General features: G+C 44.3%; 1 protein-coding gene across 1 annotated transcript; it reads right to left on the reverse strand.

Annotated features, from left to right (window-relative positions):
- Positions 1 to 2,500: 2,500 nt before the first annotated feature.
- Positions 2,501 to 6,308, reverse strand: APLN (apelin). Its single transcript, XM_037822834.1, has 3 exons — positions 6,290 to 6,308; positions 5,593 to 5,800; positions 2,501 to 4,922 (listed from the first exon to the last, which is right to left on the reverse strand). The coding sequence occupies exons 1-2, from the start codon at positions 6,306 to 6,308 to the stop codon at positions 5,598 to 5,600; spliced, it is 222 nt and encodes a 73-aa protein (XP_037678762.1). The 3' UTR covers positions 2,501 to 4,922; positions 5,593 to 5,597.
- Positions 6,309 to 15,025: the final 8,717 nt, after the last annotated feature.

Raw genomic sequence — 15,025 nt, forward strand, 5'->3', positions numbered from 1 at the left:
TGTTTCCTGTCCACCAGGATGGTGGCTGTGAGCGGACACCCCCGTTTTCTTGGGAAGTTGTGGTGTTTAGTGAATTTTCTCAGCCACTGAATTATTGCCTTTTGTCTCAGAGCTCTCTTAGTTATGCTCTTGACTTGAGGTGCCCAAATTGAAAGTCTTTGAAGCTTTCTGTATTGGGCTTCTTAGAGTAATTGTTTTAGAAAATGAAAAAAGGATTCAAAAAAAAAAAAGGGGGAGGCCCTCCTCACAGTTCTAATGGGTTATTGAAATGCTAAGAGACAAAGCAATAAGGGCCATTAAGGAAAGGTCCACAGGGCAGAGAGATCAGCTTTTCTTCAGGATTTGCATATGCGCCTCAGGGCCCTTCCCCTTTCTATGTTCACCAGAACTCCAAAAATCCTCCGCTTTTATTTTTGGGTTTTTCGTGTTGTTTTTTTTCTATGCCTGTCTCCTCTCTGCTGGGCTGGCTGCTCTCAGATTCTCTGGTGTCTTGTCTCAGTCTATCTATGGTTGGAGTTTGAATCAGTAGAATGAGTTTCCGATAAGGGCTGCCACTGCAGTTCTCCCTTCTCCTTCCCGGAGCTGACAGCCCCTCCTCCCCTGGGACTGAGCCTGGCAGGGAGGTGCGCGGGTCCCCTGGCCACAAAAACTTACAGATTTCGCTGATCTCAGCAGTTCCACGTTTTCATGAGTGTTGTATGAAGTATGCCCAAAGTCAGATTGCTCTGTGGTGTCCAGTCCACGCAGTTCCTGGCTTTCTACCTACTTTCCTGGAGGAGTAACTAAAACATACAGCTCACCAGTCTGCCATCTTGCCCCGCCTCCCCATCTGTTTTTATAAATAAAGTTTTATGGGAACACAGCCACACCTGTTCGTTTATGTTCTGTCTTTGGCTGCTTTCTCACAACAAAGAGGAGTTGAGACAGAGACATGTGGCCCGCAGAGCCAAAAATACTTACTATCTGGCCATTTACAGAAACAGCTTGCTGACCCCGGATTTGCGACAGTCAAGGAAATGTCCTAGATGCAACTCTCTGGCCTTTGGCCAAAGTCCAAGGCTGCAGCGAGGGGAGTCCCTTGCCAGCCTCCCTCTCTGAGCACTGGCCAGTACATTGGGAAAACGGGCCTTTAAAGGAACCCTGGAGAGGCCTTCCATTTTGGAGATTCCAGAGAAATGCTGCCTGACTCAGCAGGCCTGCTTGGACTGGGAGCAAAAGGTATTGAGTAAGTCTTCCCCACCATTTCCTTTGATAGCTGGCACCAGCTCACACTGGTCAGAAAGAAACTTTGGATTGGGGAATTTCTGTTGGATAACCTTTAGGTCTGAAAAACAATTGCATAAGCATCTCAAAATGGCTGCTTGGGCGGGGCCCCATGGTTCCTTTGGCACAGGAGCCCAGGCCCAATGGGGGACACCAAGTTGTCCACAGCTAGTGGGCGAGTCTGAATTGTTGGGCTTTAAAGCAGCTCTGGCTCATTTTACACCACACCTGGGTTCCTCAAAAGCTTTGTGTGGTCTCTTTCTTTAGGGATTTGTGTCCCTAATCTCTGTCATTTCAGAGGCCACCTAATTTCAGGAGGGATTTGAAGTAGTGTTGGTTTTCAGGCCCTCGGCCCCCACCCTTCAACTTCTCCATCAAGGATTTTCAGTCCTGAAACACCAGTTAAGTGAACTCCACCCAAAACTTCTTTGCCTAAAACCAGTTCCTCTGATGACCAGTTTGCCTAAAGGTCAAACTAACAATTTTGAAATCAGGCATTTTGCACCAATTTTCCTAAGAGGCACTTCCAACATAATGGTGTATTTTAAATCTGTCACAATTTGCAGCATTTTGTAAATGATGAGATTATTTTGTATGCTTGTGGGTGACTTTCTATTTCCTCTCCTGTTGAACACTTTTATGACTTTTTAGCAAGCTTGTCTGAAGACTCTTTCTTTAAAATGCTCTATTTGTAGTACTAAATACTTGTCAAACCTATAGAATTCTCACAAGATTTATTGAAAGCACCCTTTTTGATCACCCCTACCTCCTTCTTGCTGGGTTTTGTTCTGCATTGTGTATGCCTATGTGCACCTAATGGGCTTTTTAACCAAATTAGCATGGACCCAATGTTCCTTTCTATTCTGCAAGATATTGACATTTTGACAACCAGCAAGAAGAAGTGAGACAGATGGGGCAGAATTGTATTGAACTCCTTGCATTTTATTTTTCGGGCTATCTCATTCGTCAAGCAGCTCTATTTTTCGAAACATAAAATGATACATACAAAGTCATTACCAAATGTATTTATTGCTAGAAACATAACATTTTTCAAAAAAGGCAAACTTGCTAAAAAGTCCCCGAAGTGTTCAAAGGTAGATAAAATAAAAGACACCCACCAAGGATACAAAATCATTTTTAGTAGAAATCCCACAATTAATTGGAGTGCTCTTAAATAAATTGATTTTTAAAATCTATTAAATGCCATTGCAAAAAAAAAAAAAAAAAAAGACACCCAAACTGATGCCAAAGCATTCAAAAGTAGGCTGAATTTTATGTGAACTGGTCATTAGGCATAGAGATTACTTTCACAAGTTTGTGTCAAATTGGTTTGAGGCCAGTTGACCTAGAAACTTTTTGGAATACAGGCACTTACATCCCTGTCATCCCTGTACATGCACGGGCACAATCATATACCTCAGGCGAGAGGAACTCCCCTCCTGAACATGACCTCCCAAGGTAAAGGCTAATTGTCAGCTTTTAATTCTTTATTGTAAAGACATATTTACACCAAACAATCTTTACAAACACAATTATGGGAAGGGGACAAATTCTTAATGAAAAGAGCCTAATATCTTTGTATAAATTAGTATAAGAATCATAAACAATCACTTTAAATAAGACATCCCCCTCCCCCCAGCCCACCCACTACCCTCCTCTCCCTGGCATCTGCCATCTTTCTCAGCCATCCCCTTTTTCTCCCCCTCCCCATGGGGCCAGGCTTGGCTACAGATCATAGCAGGCTGATAAGGCAGGAGATGCAAGAATGATGGGGAAGAAGGCCCAGTTCCTGGAGGGGGCATCAGTGGCAGAAGAGACTTTCCAGGCACTGGCCAACCCCCACTGCTTGCCTGAGGGGTGTGGGGGGAGGCTGGTGCCCAGCCCATCTCCCCGGGGTGGGCCTTGAAGCAGCAGCAGCAGCAACAGCAGTAGTAGTGTTAGCAGCAGCAGAGGTCAGGGGTTTATGGGGAAAGAGATAGGCAAACATTGGTGGTTATTATGGGACTTGGAGAGCCCTGACTCCCTCTGTCCCTACATATGTGTAGGTGGGCATCAGGCTCTCGTCTTCCTTCTTCTCCTTCCTGGGAGGCCTCTGAGAAGGAAACTTATCTAGACATAAAGCAAGAAAGCCCACTACAGGGAAGGTCTAGGGAAGACCCCTCATGGAAGATGGGGCCTCCTGGGGTGTGCTATCCCACCTGCAATTCCTCCCATCTCTTTCTTCTCTTCCTTCTTTCTGCTCTTCCTTTCCTTCTCTTCTATGCTTCCTTCTCCACTTTCCCCAAGCATAGGCCATGGTGAGGGAAGGTCCAATAAACACCAAGCTAGAGGGAGTGGGGAGATGGTGCCAGAGAAAGGAAAGCTATAGAGCCTAATTACCTAGGGCCACCTCCTGTCTCCTGAAAAACAGTGAAGGTGCCTGTCCTGCCCCTGTGAAAATATCCCAGGCCTGGGAGTGCTACAGGAATAGGGGTAGCTGGTCAGTTCTAGAACTTTTCAGCCCAGGTTGGGGAATGAAACCAGCAAGGGAGAAGGGAGCAGCTCCATCCCCATGACAGGGCAGTTCACAGCCAGCCTGCCTTTCCCTTCCCAGCCACCCCCAGCCCCAAACCCGGGAAAAGGCACTTCATTTGTTTTGAAAAGACATCACAAAGAGGGGCAAAGATATGATAAAGTGTAGACATGGTAAGACCTGAGTCTTCATTCTAGCTCTCCGGTGACCCTGAACAGGTCACTGTCCCTTTCCAGGCCTCTGTTTTTTTGGCAGGAGTTTGCATAAAGGGGTGGAGCTAAGTGACCTCTGAGGTTCCTTTCAGCTGTGATATTCTGTGCTTCTTGGCAAAAACAATTCTCCTGCATGGCTTTTGTTTCTGGGAGGGTATAGAGCCATCTCAGACCCAGAGCCCTGCCCTCCTGAGCTGGAGCTTGAAGTAGCTGGGGGTGGGAAGGAGAAGGGAGTGTTAAGAGATGCAGAACGGTGAGCGAAGTGACAGAGTACATCGTGGGACCCTCTCTAGTCTCTTCCTTCACTGCATCAAACATGGGAATGAAGAAGAAGCCCCACCAGCTTTTCCTCCTCTTCTCCCATGTTTCAGCCCTCTTTCCTCAGAGTTCCAACACCTTCCAATGCCCCTGTCTAGATTCCAGATGCCCAGACCTCCTAAGAAGAATCTCTCATTGCTCATTTCTGTGTTCATCTCCTGGAGACCAGGCCGAAGGGTCCCAGTAACAAGTAAACATGGGATTTGCTGGAGCCAATTGAAGAAGAGAGTGTTTCTACCCAGACCTCAGGGCATACATGAGGAAGGAAGGGCCAAGTGAGGGCCTGGGGCATCTAGATGGTAAAGGGAGGGAGTAGAGTGTGGGGAGAGCCTGAGAGAAGAAGGAAGGCAAAGAAGGCCTTCCAGTACTGGGTCTCCAAAGTCAGTCTGGAGAGGAACCAGGAAGATGGGCCAAATGGGTCTTGGAGAAAGGGAATCATCCAAAGTAGGGCAGGACCATGCCATTCAGGGAAGCTGGTGGGTGAGAAGAGCCGGGACCATCAGCAGCTGGAACAGGTGCAAGATGCAGATGGATGTGAGAGCTCCAGAGAAGCAGACCAATCTATGGAGCAGAGAGAACTACAGGGGGCGGGCACTTGGGGGTCCCATCAGTCAGTCCTAAAGAGACAAAAATGACGAGAAAGAAGTCACTGACATGTCCTAGGCCAAAAGAACCACCCAGGAAAGGGGAGGAGACAGCCTTTATTCCCCCACTCCGCCAGAACCCTGAACCTAAAGCCCAAGGCCCCTGAGTTGGTGCCACCCTGTGCTGGCAGCAGTGGGAGAGACAGCCCAGGTCTTGGGGGCAGGTTTAGGCCCTGCTCTCTCTGCTGCTGCTTTTGATTTTTCTCTTTTCCCCAGTTCTGAGGCGACCACAGCCACAACTCTCTTCCTTTTCTCTGTCTGATAGCCCCCTCCCCAGAGCTTCTCTGCCTCCCTCGGGAGGATCCATGCTGCTGCACCTGTAGGCACATCCTGGAACAACCCTCCCCAGCTCCAAGGCACCCAGGGTTTCTAGAACTCTCCAAATGGGCTGGCCCAACCCCAGGCAGCAGGATGGAGGGGAGCCAGCACCTAGCTCTGGGGGAATCAGAAGACTAGCCCCAAGTGTCAAGCATCTCTCTGAGCCTCAGGCTCTTTCACTATACAATGAAGGGACTGGGCAGGGGCACTAAAACTTCTTTCCAGCTCTAAGCCCCTATGCCATGTGTCATGCCACCATGGCTTGGTGGCTGTGTCCGGCGAGTGATAAGAAACAGGGTGTCCCACTGACCAGAGGCTCAAGTAACTGCTTCAGAAAGGCATGGGGCCCTTATGGGAGAGGCGCAGCTGCTGGCGGCAGAATTTCCTCCGACCTCCCTGCCAAGGCCCTGGTCCATTCCTTGACCCTCTGGGCTGTACCCACTGGCAGATGCTGCTTTCCTGCAGCCCCTTCCCATCAGAAGGCTGCATCAGGGGCCCTGTGAGAAGGAGAAAGCCTATTAGCAAGGAACGGGGGCGGGCCATGGATCACAGGTCCCTGGGAGAGGGCAATCTCTCCATGAGGTGGCGCTACTCATAGCTTTTCTTTGTTCTTATTTTCTATCCTGATGAAAAATTAGCATTTTTTACCCTGACAAGGGACCAGGGGAACCCATGACTCCTATCTTGCAAGGTATGTCCTTTTGAGTTATATCATGTTTCTGACAGGCACAAACATATTCTTTCCTTGGAACGTAAAATCACTGCAGATGCAGTTTGGGACATTACACCTGTACTTGGATGGGGCAGAGAAGGCAGTGACTCCCCACTGCACTCCTCATAGCATAAACTTATCTCTTCTTTTTTTCTTTGTGGAAGGATTTAAAAGCAAATTCCAAGCATCAGGTCAGTGTTCTCCTACATCCTTCAATACACTTTTTTTTTTTTATCATTTTATTGAGATATATTCACATACCACACAGTCATACAAAACAAATTGTACTTTCGATTGTTTACAGTACCATTACATAGTTGTACATTCATCACCTAAATCAATCCCTGACACCTTCATTAGCACACACACAAAAATAACAAGAATAATAATTAGAGTGAAAAAGAGCAATTGAAGTAAAAAAGAACACTGGGTACCTTTGTCTGTTTGTTTCCTTCCCCTACTTTTCTACACATCCATCCATAAACTAGACAAAGTGGAGTTTGGTCCTTATGGCTTTCCCAATCCCATTGTCACCCCTCATAAGCTACATTTTTATACAACTGTCTTCGAGATTCATGGGTTCTGGGTTGTAGTTTAATAGTTTCAGGTATCCACCACCAGCTACCCCAATTCTTTAGAACCTAAAAAAGGTTGTCTAAAGTGTGCGTAAGAGTGCCCACCAGAGTGATCTCTCGGCTCGTTTTGGAATCTCTCTGCCACTGAAGCTTATTTCATTTCCTTACACATCCCCCTTTTGGTCAAGAAGATGTTCTCCATCCCACGATGCCGGGTCTACATTCCTCCCCGGGAGTCATATTCCACGTTGCCAGGGAGATTCACTTCCCTGGGTGTCTGATCCCACGTAGGGGGGAGGGCAGTGATTTCACCTTTCAAGTTGGCTTAGCCAGAGAGAGAGGGCCACATCTGAGCAACAAAGAGGCATTCAGGAGGAGACTCTTAGGCACAAATACAGGGAGGCCTAGCCTCTCCTTTGCAGCAACCGTCTTCCCAAGGGTAAAACTTATGGTAGAGGGCTCAACCCATCAAACCACCAGTCCCCTATGTCTGTGGTCATGTTAGCAACCATGGAGGTGGGGTAGGCAAATACCCCTGCATTCTCCACAGGCTCCTCAAGGGGGCACTACATCGTTTTTTTTTTTTTTTTCCTTGTTTGTCTTTTTTCTTCTTTTTTTTTTTTTTAACTTTCCCTTCTTTTTTCAAATCAACTGTATGAAAAAAAAAGTTAAAAAGAAAACAAACATACAATAAAAGAACATTTCAAAGAGACCATAGCAAGGGAGTAAGAAAAAGACAACTAACCTAAGATAACTGCTTAACTTCCAACATGTTCCTACTTTACCCCAAGAAAGTTACCTACTATAGCAACATTTCAGTGAACTTGTTCCTACTACATCCATCAGAAATTAACAGACCATAGTCATTTCTGGGCATCCCCAGAACGTTAAATAGCTTATCTGTTCTTCTTGGATTATTGTTCCCCCTTCCTTAATTGCTCTCTACTGCTAGTTCCCCTACATTCTACATTATAAACCATTTGTTTTACATTTTTCAAAGTTCACATTAGTGGTAGCATATAATATTTCTCTTTTTGTGCCTGGCTTATTTCGCTCAGCATTATGTCTTCAAGGTTCATCCATGTTGTCATATGTTTCACCAGATCATTCCTTCTTACTGCCGCGTAGTATTCCATCGTGTGTATATACCACATTTTATTTATCCACTCATCTGTTGATGGACATTTGGGTTGTTTCCATCTCTTGGCAATTGTGAATAATGCTGCTATGAACATTGGCGTGCAGATATCTGTTCGTGTCACTGGTTTCCGATCTTCCGGGTATATCCCGAGAAGTGCAATCGCTGGATCGAATGGTAGCTCTATCTCTAGTTTTCTAAGGAACTGCCAGACTGACTTCCAGAGTGGCTGAACCATTATACAGTCCCACCAACAATGAATAAGAGTTCCAATTTCTCCACATCCCCTCCAGCATTTGTAGTTTCCTGTTTGTTTAATGGCAGCCATTCTAACCGGTGTTAGATGGTATCTCATTGTGGTCTTAATTTGCATCTCTCTAATAGCTAGTGAAGCTGAACATTTTTTCATGTGTTTCTTGGCCATTTGTATTTCCTCTTCAGAGAACTGTCTTTTCATATCTTTTGCCCATTTTATAATTGGGCTGTCTGTACTATTGTCATTGAGTTGTAGGATTTCTTTGTATATGCAAGATATCAGTCTTTTGTCAGATACATGGTTTCCAAAAATTTTTTCCCATTGAGTTGGCTGCCTCTTTACCTTTTTGAGAAATTCCTTTGAGGTGCAGAAACTTCTAAGCTTGAGGAGTTCCCATTTATCTATTTTCTCTTTTGTTGCTTGTGCTTTGGGTGTAAAGTCTAGGAAGTGGCCTCCTAATACAAGGTCTTGAAGATGTTTTCCTACATTATCTTCTAGGAGTTTAATGGTACTTTCTTTTATATTGAGATCTTTGGTCCATTTTGAGTTAATTTTTGTGTAGGGGGTGAGGTAGGGGTCCTCTTTCATTCTTTTGGATATGGATATCCAACTCTCCCAGCCCCATTTGTTGAAAAGACCATTATGGCTCAGTTCGGTGACTTTGGGGGCCTTATCAAAGATCAGTCGGCCATAGATCTGAGGGTCTATCTCTGAATTCTCAATTCGATTCCATTGATCTATATGTCTATCTTTGTGCCAGTACCATGCTGTTTTGGCAACTGTGGCTTTATAATAAGCTTCAAACTCAGGGAGTGTAAGTCCTCCCACTTCGTTTTTTTTTTTTAGAGTGTCTTTAGCAATTCGAGGCATCTTCTCTTTCCAAATAAATTTGATAACTAGCTTTTCCAAGTCTGCAAAGTAGGTTGTTGGAATTTTGATTGGGATTGCATTGAATCTGTAGATGAGTTTGGGTAGAATTGACATCTTAATGACATTTAGCCTTCCTATCCATGAACATGGAATATTTTTCCATCTTTTAAGGTCCCCTTCTATTTCTTTTAGTAGAGTTATGTAGTTTTCTTTGTATAGGTCTTTTACATCTTTGGTTAAGTTTATTCCTAGGTACTTGATTTTTTTAGTTGCTATTGAAAATGGTATCTTTTTCTTGAGTGTCTCTTCAGTTTGTTCATTTCTAGCATATAGAAACATTACTGACTTATGTGCATTAATCTTGTATCCCGCTACTTTGCTAAATTTGTTTATTAGCTCTAGTAGGTGTATCGTCGATTTCTCAGGGTTTTCTAGATATAAGATCATATCATCTGCAAACAATGACAGTTTTACTTCTTCTTTTCCAATTTGGATGCCTTTTATTTCTTTGTCTTGCCGGATTGCCCTGGCTAGCACTTCCAGCACAATGTTGAATAACAGTGGTGACAGCGGGCATCCTTGTCTTGTTCCTGATCTTAGAGGGAAGGCTTTCAGTCTCTCACCATTGAGTACTATGCTGGCTGTGGGTTTTTCATATATGCTCTTTATCATGTTGAGGAAGTTTCCTTCAATTCCTACCTTTTGAAGTGTTTTTATCAAAAACGGATGTTGGATTTTGTCAAATGCTTTTTCAGCATCTATTGAGATGATCAATTGATTTTTCCCTTTCGAGTTTTTAATGTGTTGTAATACATTGATTGTTTTTCTTATGTTGAACCATCCTTGCATGCCTGGAATGAACCCCACTTGGTCATGGTGTATGATTTTTTTAATGTGTCTTTGGATTCGATTTGCAAGTATTTTGTTGAGGATTTTTGCATCTATATTCATTAGGGAGATTGGCCGGTAGTTTTCCTTTTTTGTAACATCTTTGCCTGGTTTTGGTATTAGATTGATGTTAGCTTCATAAAATGAATTAGGTAGTGTTCCATTTTTTTCAATGTTTTGAAAGAGTTTGAGTAAGATTGGTGTCAGTTCTTTCTGGAAAGTTTGGTAGAATTCCCCTGTGAAGCCATCTGGCCCTGGGCATTTATTTGTGGGAAGATTTTTGATGACTGATTGGATCTCTTTGCTTGTGATGGGTTGGTTGAGGTCTTCTATTTCTTCTCTGGTCAGTCTAGGTTGTTCATATGTTTCCAGGAAATTGTCCATTTCTTCTACATTATCCAGTTTGTTGCCATACAGTTGTTCATAATATCCTCTTATAATTTTTTTAATTTCTTCAGGATCTGCAGTTATGTCACCTTTTTCATTCATTATTTTGTTTATATGGGTCTTCTCTCTTTTTGATTTTGTCAGTCTAGCTAGGGGCTTGTCAATCTTGTTGATCTTCTCAAAGAACCAACTTTTGGTGATATTTATCCTTTCTATTGTTTTTTTGTTCTCTATGTCATTTATTTCTGCTTTAATCCTTGTTATTTCTTTTCTTCTACTTGGTTTAGGATTGGTTTGCTGTTCATTTTCTAGCTTCTTCAGTTGATCCATTAGTTCTTTGATTTTGGCTCTTTCTTCCTTTTTAATATATGCGTTTAGTGCTATAAATTTCCCCCTTAGCACTGCTTTTGCTGCATCCCATAGGTTTTGGTATGTTGTGTTCTCATTTTCATTCGTCTCTATATATTTAGCAATTTCTCTTGCTATTTCTTCTTTAACCCACTGATTGTTTAGGAGTGTGTTGTTTAACCTCCAGGTATTTGTGAATTTTCTAAGTCTCTGATGGTTATTGACTTCTAATTGTATTCCATTGTGGTCAGAGAATGTGCTTTGAATAATTTCAATCTTTTTAAATTTATTGAGGCTTGTTTTATGTCCCAGCATATGATCTATTGTGGAGAAAGTTCCGTGAGCACTAGAAAAGTATGTGTATCCTGGTGATTTGGGATGTAATGTCCTGTAGATGTCTGTTAAATCTAATTCATTTATCAGATTGTTTAGGTTTTCAATTTCCTTATTGGTCTTCTGTCTGGTTGATCTATCTATAGGAGAGAGTGATGTGTTGAAGTCTCCCACAATTATTGTGGAAACATCAATTGCTTCCTTTAGTTTTGCCAATGTTTCTCTCATGTATTTTGTGGCACCTTGATTGGGTGCATAGACATTTACGATTGTTATTTCTTCTTGCTGAATTGCCCCTTTTATTAGTATGTAGTGGCCTTCTTTGTCTCTCAAAACATCCCTGCATTTGAAGTCTATTTTATCTGAGATTAATATTGCTACACCTGCTTTCTTTGGCTGTAGCTTGCATGAAATATTTTTTTCCATCCTTTCACTTTCAGTTTCTTTGTGTCCCTGTGTCTAAGATGAGTCTCTTGTATGCAACATATTGATGGTTCATTTTTTTTGATCCATTCTGCCAATCTATATCTTTTAATTGGGGAGTTTAATCCATTTACATTCAACGTTAAAACCGTGAAGGCATTTCTTGAATCGGCCATCTTATCCTTTGGATTATGTTTGCCATATTTTTCCCTCTCTCTATTAATATCCTTTATTGTACCCATACCGAATCTCTTTAGTACTGAACCTTTCTCCAGGTCTCTCTGTCCTGTCTTTGTTTCTCTGTCTGTAGGGCTCCCTTTAGTATCTCCAGTAGGGCAGGTCTCTTGTTAGCAAATTCTCTCAGCATTTCTTTGTCTGTGAAAAATTTAAGCTCTCCCTCAAATTTGAAGGAGAGCTTTGCTGGATAAAGTATTCTTGGCTGGAAATTCCTCTCACTCAGAATTTTAAATATATCGTGCCACTGCCTTCTCGCCTCCATGGTGGCTGCTGAGTAGTCACTACTTAGTCTTATGCTGTTTCCTTTGTATGTGGTGAATTGCTTTTCTCTTGCTGCTTTCAGAACTTGCTCCTTCTCTTCTGTGTTTGACAGTGTGATCAGTATATGTCTCGGAGTGGGTTTATTTGGATTTATTCTATTTGGGGTTCGCTGAGCATTTATGATTTGTGTATTTATGTTGTTTAGAAGATTTGGGAAGTTTTCCCCAACAATTTCCTTGAATACTCTTCCTAGACCTTTACCCTTTTCTTCCCCTTCTGGGACACCAATGAGTCTTATATTTGGACGTTTCATATTATCTATCATATCCCTGAGGTCCATTTCGAGTTTTTCAATTTTTTTCCCCATTCTTTCTTTTATGCTTTCATTTTCCATTCTGTCATCTTCCAGGTCACTGATTCGTTGTTCAACTTCCTCTAGTCTTGTACTATGAGTGTCCAGAATCTTTTTAATTTGGTCAACAGTTTCTTTAATTTCCATAAGATCATCCATTTTTTTATTTAGTCTTGCAATGTCTTCTTTATGCTCTTCTAGGGTCTTCTTGATTTCCTTCATATCCCGTACTAGGGTCTCATTGTTCATCTTTAGTTCTTTGAGTAGCTGCTCTAGGTGTGTCTCTTCTGGTCTTTTGATTTGGGTGCTTGGGCTTGGGTTATCCATATCATCTGGTTTTTTCATATGCTTTATAATTTTCTGTTGTTTTTGGCCTCGTGGCATTTGCTGACCTTGATAGGGTTCTTTTAGGGTTTGTAGACCAGTTGAAGTCCTTATCTCTAATTTATCAGATCTACAGCTTCGTGGAGTACACTTTCTCTAACTAACCAGCAGGTGGCGTCCACGAGCCACCTGTTCTCCACAAGCCAGATCTCCCCTGCTTAGCCTTTTTGGTGAGTGGGGAGTGAGTCTTGTGGGGCCCAATTGGTGTCCCAAGCTTGCGTGTGTAGTTGGTGTTGTCTGCCCTGTATGTGGGGCGTGTTTCTGGGCAGTCGGGGAGGGGGGGTGGCCCTAACAATCAAATCTCCCTGATGATCCTAGAGTTTTAAAGCTACTGCAATAGTCTAATCCTTCAGTTCAGTCCTGCCACAGTTTGTCTCTGCCACTGACCCACAAGTCTTTGGTATTGGCGTATGGCTCCTGAGACTTGCAAGTGGGCCCCTCTTCCAGGCTGTGCACCCCGGGTCCTCTGTTGAGGGATGACTGTGCTATGTCACAGGTGAGTGCCGTCCCCCCAGGGCAGTTCTGGGCTGCTGGGCTGTGTTGGGAGGCTCCCAGTCTGCTCAAATGATGGCTGAATGGGGCTCTGTTAATTCACACTGCTCCCCCTTCCCAGCTCTGGGACATTCAGCTGAGGTTGCAGGGAAGGCTAATGTCCACGCCCAGTTTTGTGGTGTGTGCCTGTTATTTGAAGCACTTCTGTCACACTGGGTTGTCTGGGGCAGCTCTGGGCTATGGGGCTGGCGATGGGCAGGAGTGTTTCCTGTCCACCAGGATGGTGGCTGTGAGCGGACACCCCCCTTTTCTTGGGAAGTTGTGTTGTTTAGTGAATTTTCTCAGCCACTGGATTATTGCCTTTTGTCTCAGAGCTCTCTTAGTTCTGCTCTTGACTTGACGTGCCCAAATTTCAATTCTTTGAAGCTTTCTGTATTGAGCTTCTTAGAGTAATTGTTTTAGAAAAAGCAAAAAGGATTTAAAAAAAAAAAAAAAAAAAAACCGGCCCTCCTCAGAGATCTAATGGGTTATTGAAATGCTAATAGACAAAGCAACCAGGGCCATTAAGGAAAAGTGCCCAGGGCAGAGAGATCAGCCTTGCTTCGGGATTTGCATATGCGCCTCAAGGCCTGATCTCCGCCCTTCCCCTTTCTGTGTTCACCAGAACTCCAAAAATCCTCTGCTTTTATTTTGGAGTTTTGCGTGTTGTTTTTTTTCTATGCCTGTCTCCTCTCTGCTGGGCTGGCTGCTCTCAGAGTCTCTGGTGTCTGGCCTCAGTCTATCTATGGTTGGAGTTTGAATCAGTAGAATGAGTTTCCGGTAAGAGCAGCCAGTGCAATTCTCCATTCTCCTTCCTGGAGCTGACAGCCCCTCCTCCCCCGGGACTGAGCCTGGCAGGGAGGGGCGCGGGTCCCCTGGCCGCAAAAACTTACAGATTTCGCTGATCTCAGCAGTTCCACGTTTTCATGAGTGTTGTATGAAGTATGCCCAATGACAGATTGCTCTGTGGTGTCCAGTCCACGCAGTTCCTGGCTTTTTACCTACTTTCCTGGAGGAGTAACTAAAACATACAGCTCACCAGTCTGCCATCTTGCCCCGCCTCCCAATACACTTTTGAGTACCATAGATCTCATACCTCATGCCTGGGCATCTCATCAGTGTTTAGACTTCTCCAAGGCTCACTCTTACCCTTGCAGCCCTCCCAATGCGTATAGCTGGGGGGGCTTGGGGAAGGGAGTCTCTGATTCTGCCTGCCTTATGCTGGCTCTACTCAGCCTGTGACTATATTTAGAAGCCAAGAAATATTAAATGAATGAATGAGTGAATGAATGAATGAATGGCTACCTGTAGCAGCATGTCCGGGCATCAGAAGAGGGGTGGGCTGTTGCCATTGGCACCTCCCCACTTGATGCTTAACCTTGTTTAACCTCTAGATCACACCCCCTAGATCACACCCCCCATCCAGTGTCTGATGTAAATTCCTTCCGTTCCAATCCCAGCTGGCTTCTATTCTGCTCTCTGGGGCTTCTCTCTACATCTGTCCACAGCTGGCTTGGAGTATAAGCCTCCTGGTGCCAGACTGAACCCTGACAATAGAATTCAAGTCATGCTGGGTGTTCTCAAATACCCTCAGAGAAGCACACAGGTCTGCTCTCCCGAGGCCTGATGTCCAGTTAGGGAAACTAAACTGGTGCTCCAGAGACAGGCTCTGGCTGCAGGAGGCAGGCAGAGTGAGGAGATGATGCTGGGAGGAGGCAGACTGGCAGAGGGCTTGTGCAAGGCCCAGTACGGGTCTGGCTGGCAGTAATATGGCTTCTGAGGCCAGTGATAATGACTTCCAGTCTCCTCCCCAACCCCCACCCCTGGCACCATCAGACTTGCCCTCAGCTATATCCCTGTCCCTTGAGCCCCATTTCCAGCCATCCAGGAATCCCCACCATTAGCTCACAGTTTCCATACAACCTCCCATTGGCTGCTAGCTCCCCAATTATACACCGGGCGGCTTCTCCTTCCCCTCCTCCCCTGCCTCCACACATCCCCATGTCCTGGCCCCTTCCTCAGCTCTTTGGCTCTTGAGATTCCTTCTGCATCTGCACACAATT

Source organism: Choloepus didactylus, chromosome Y (genome assembly GCF_015220235.1).
Source record: "Choloepus didactylus isolate mChoDid1 chromosome Y, mChoDid1.pri, whole genome shotgun sequence".
NCBI lineage: Eukaryota > Metazoa > Chordata > Mammalia > Pilosa > Megalonychidae > Choloepus > Choloepus didactylus.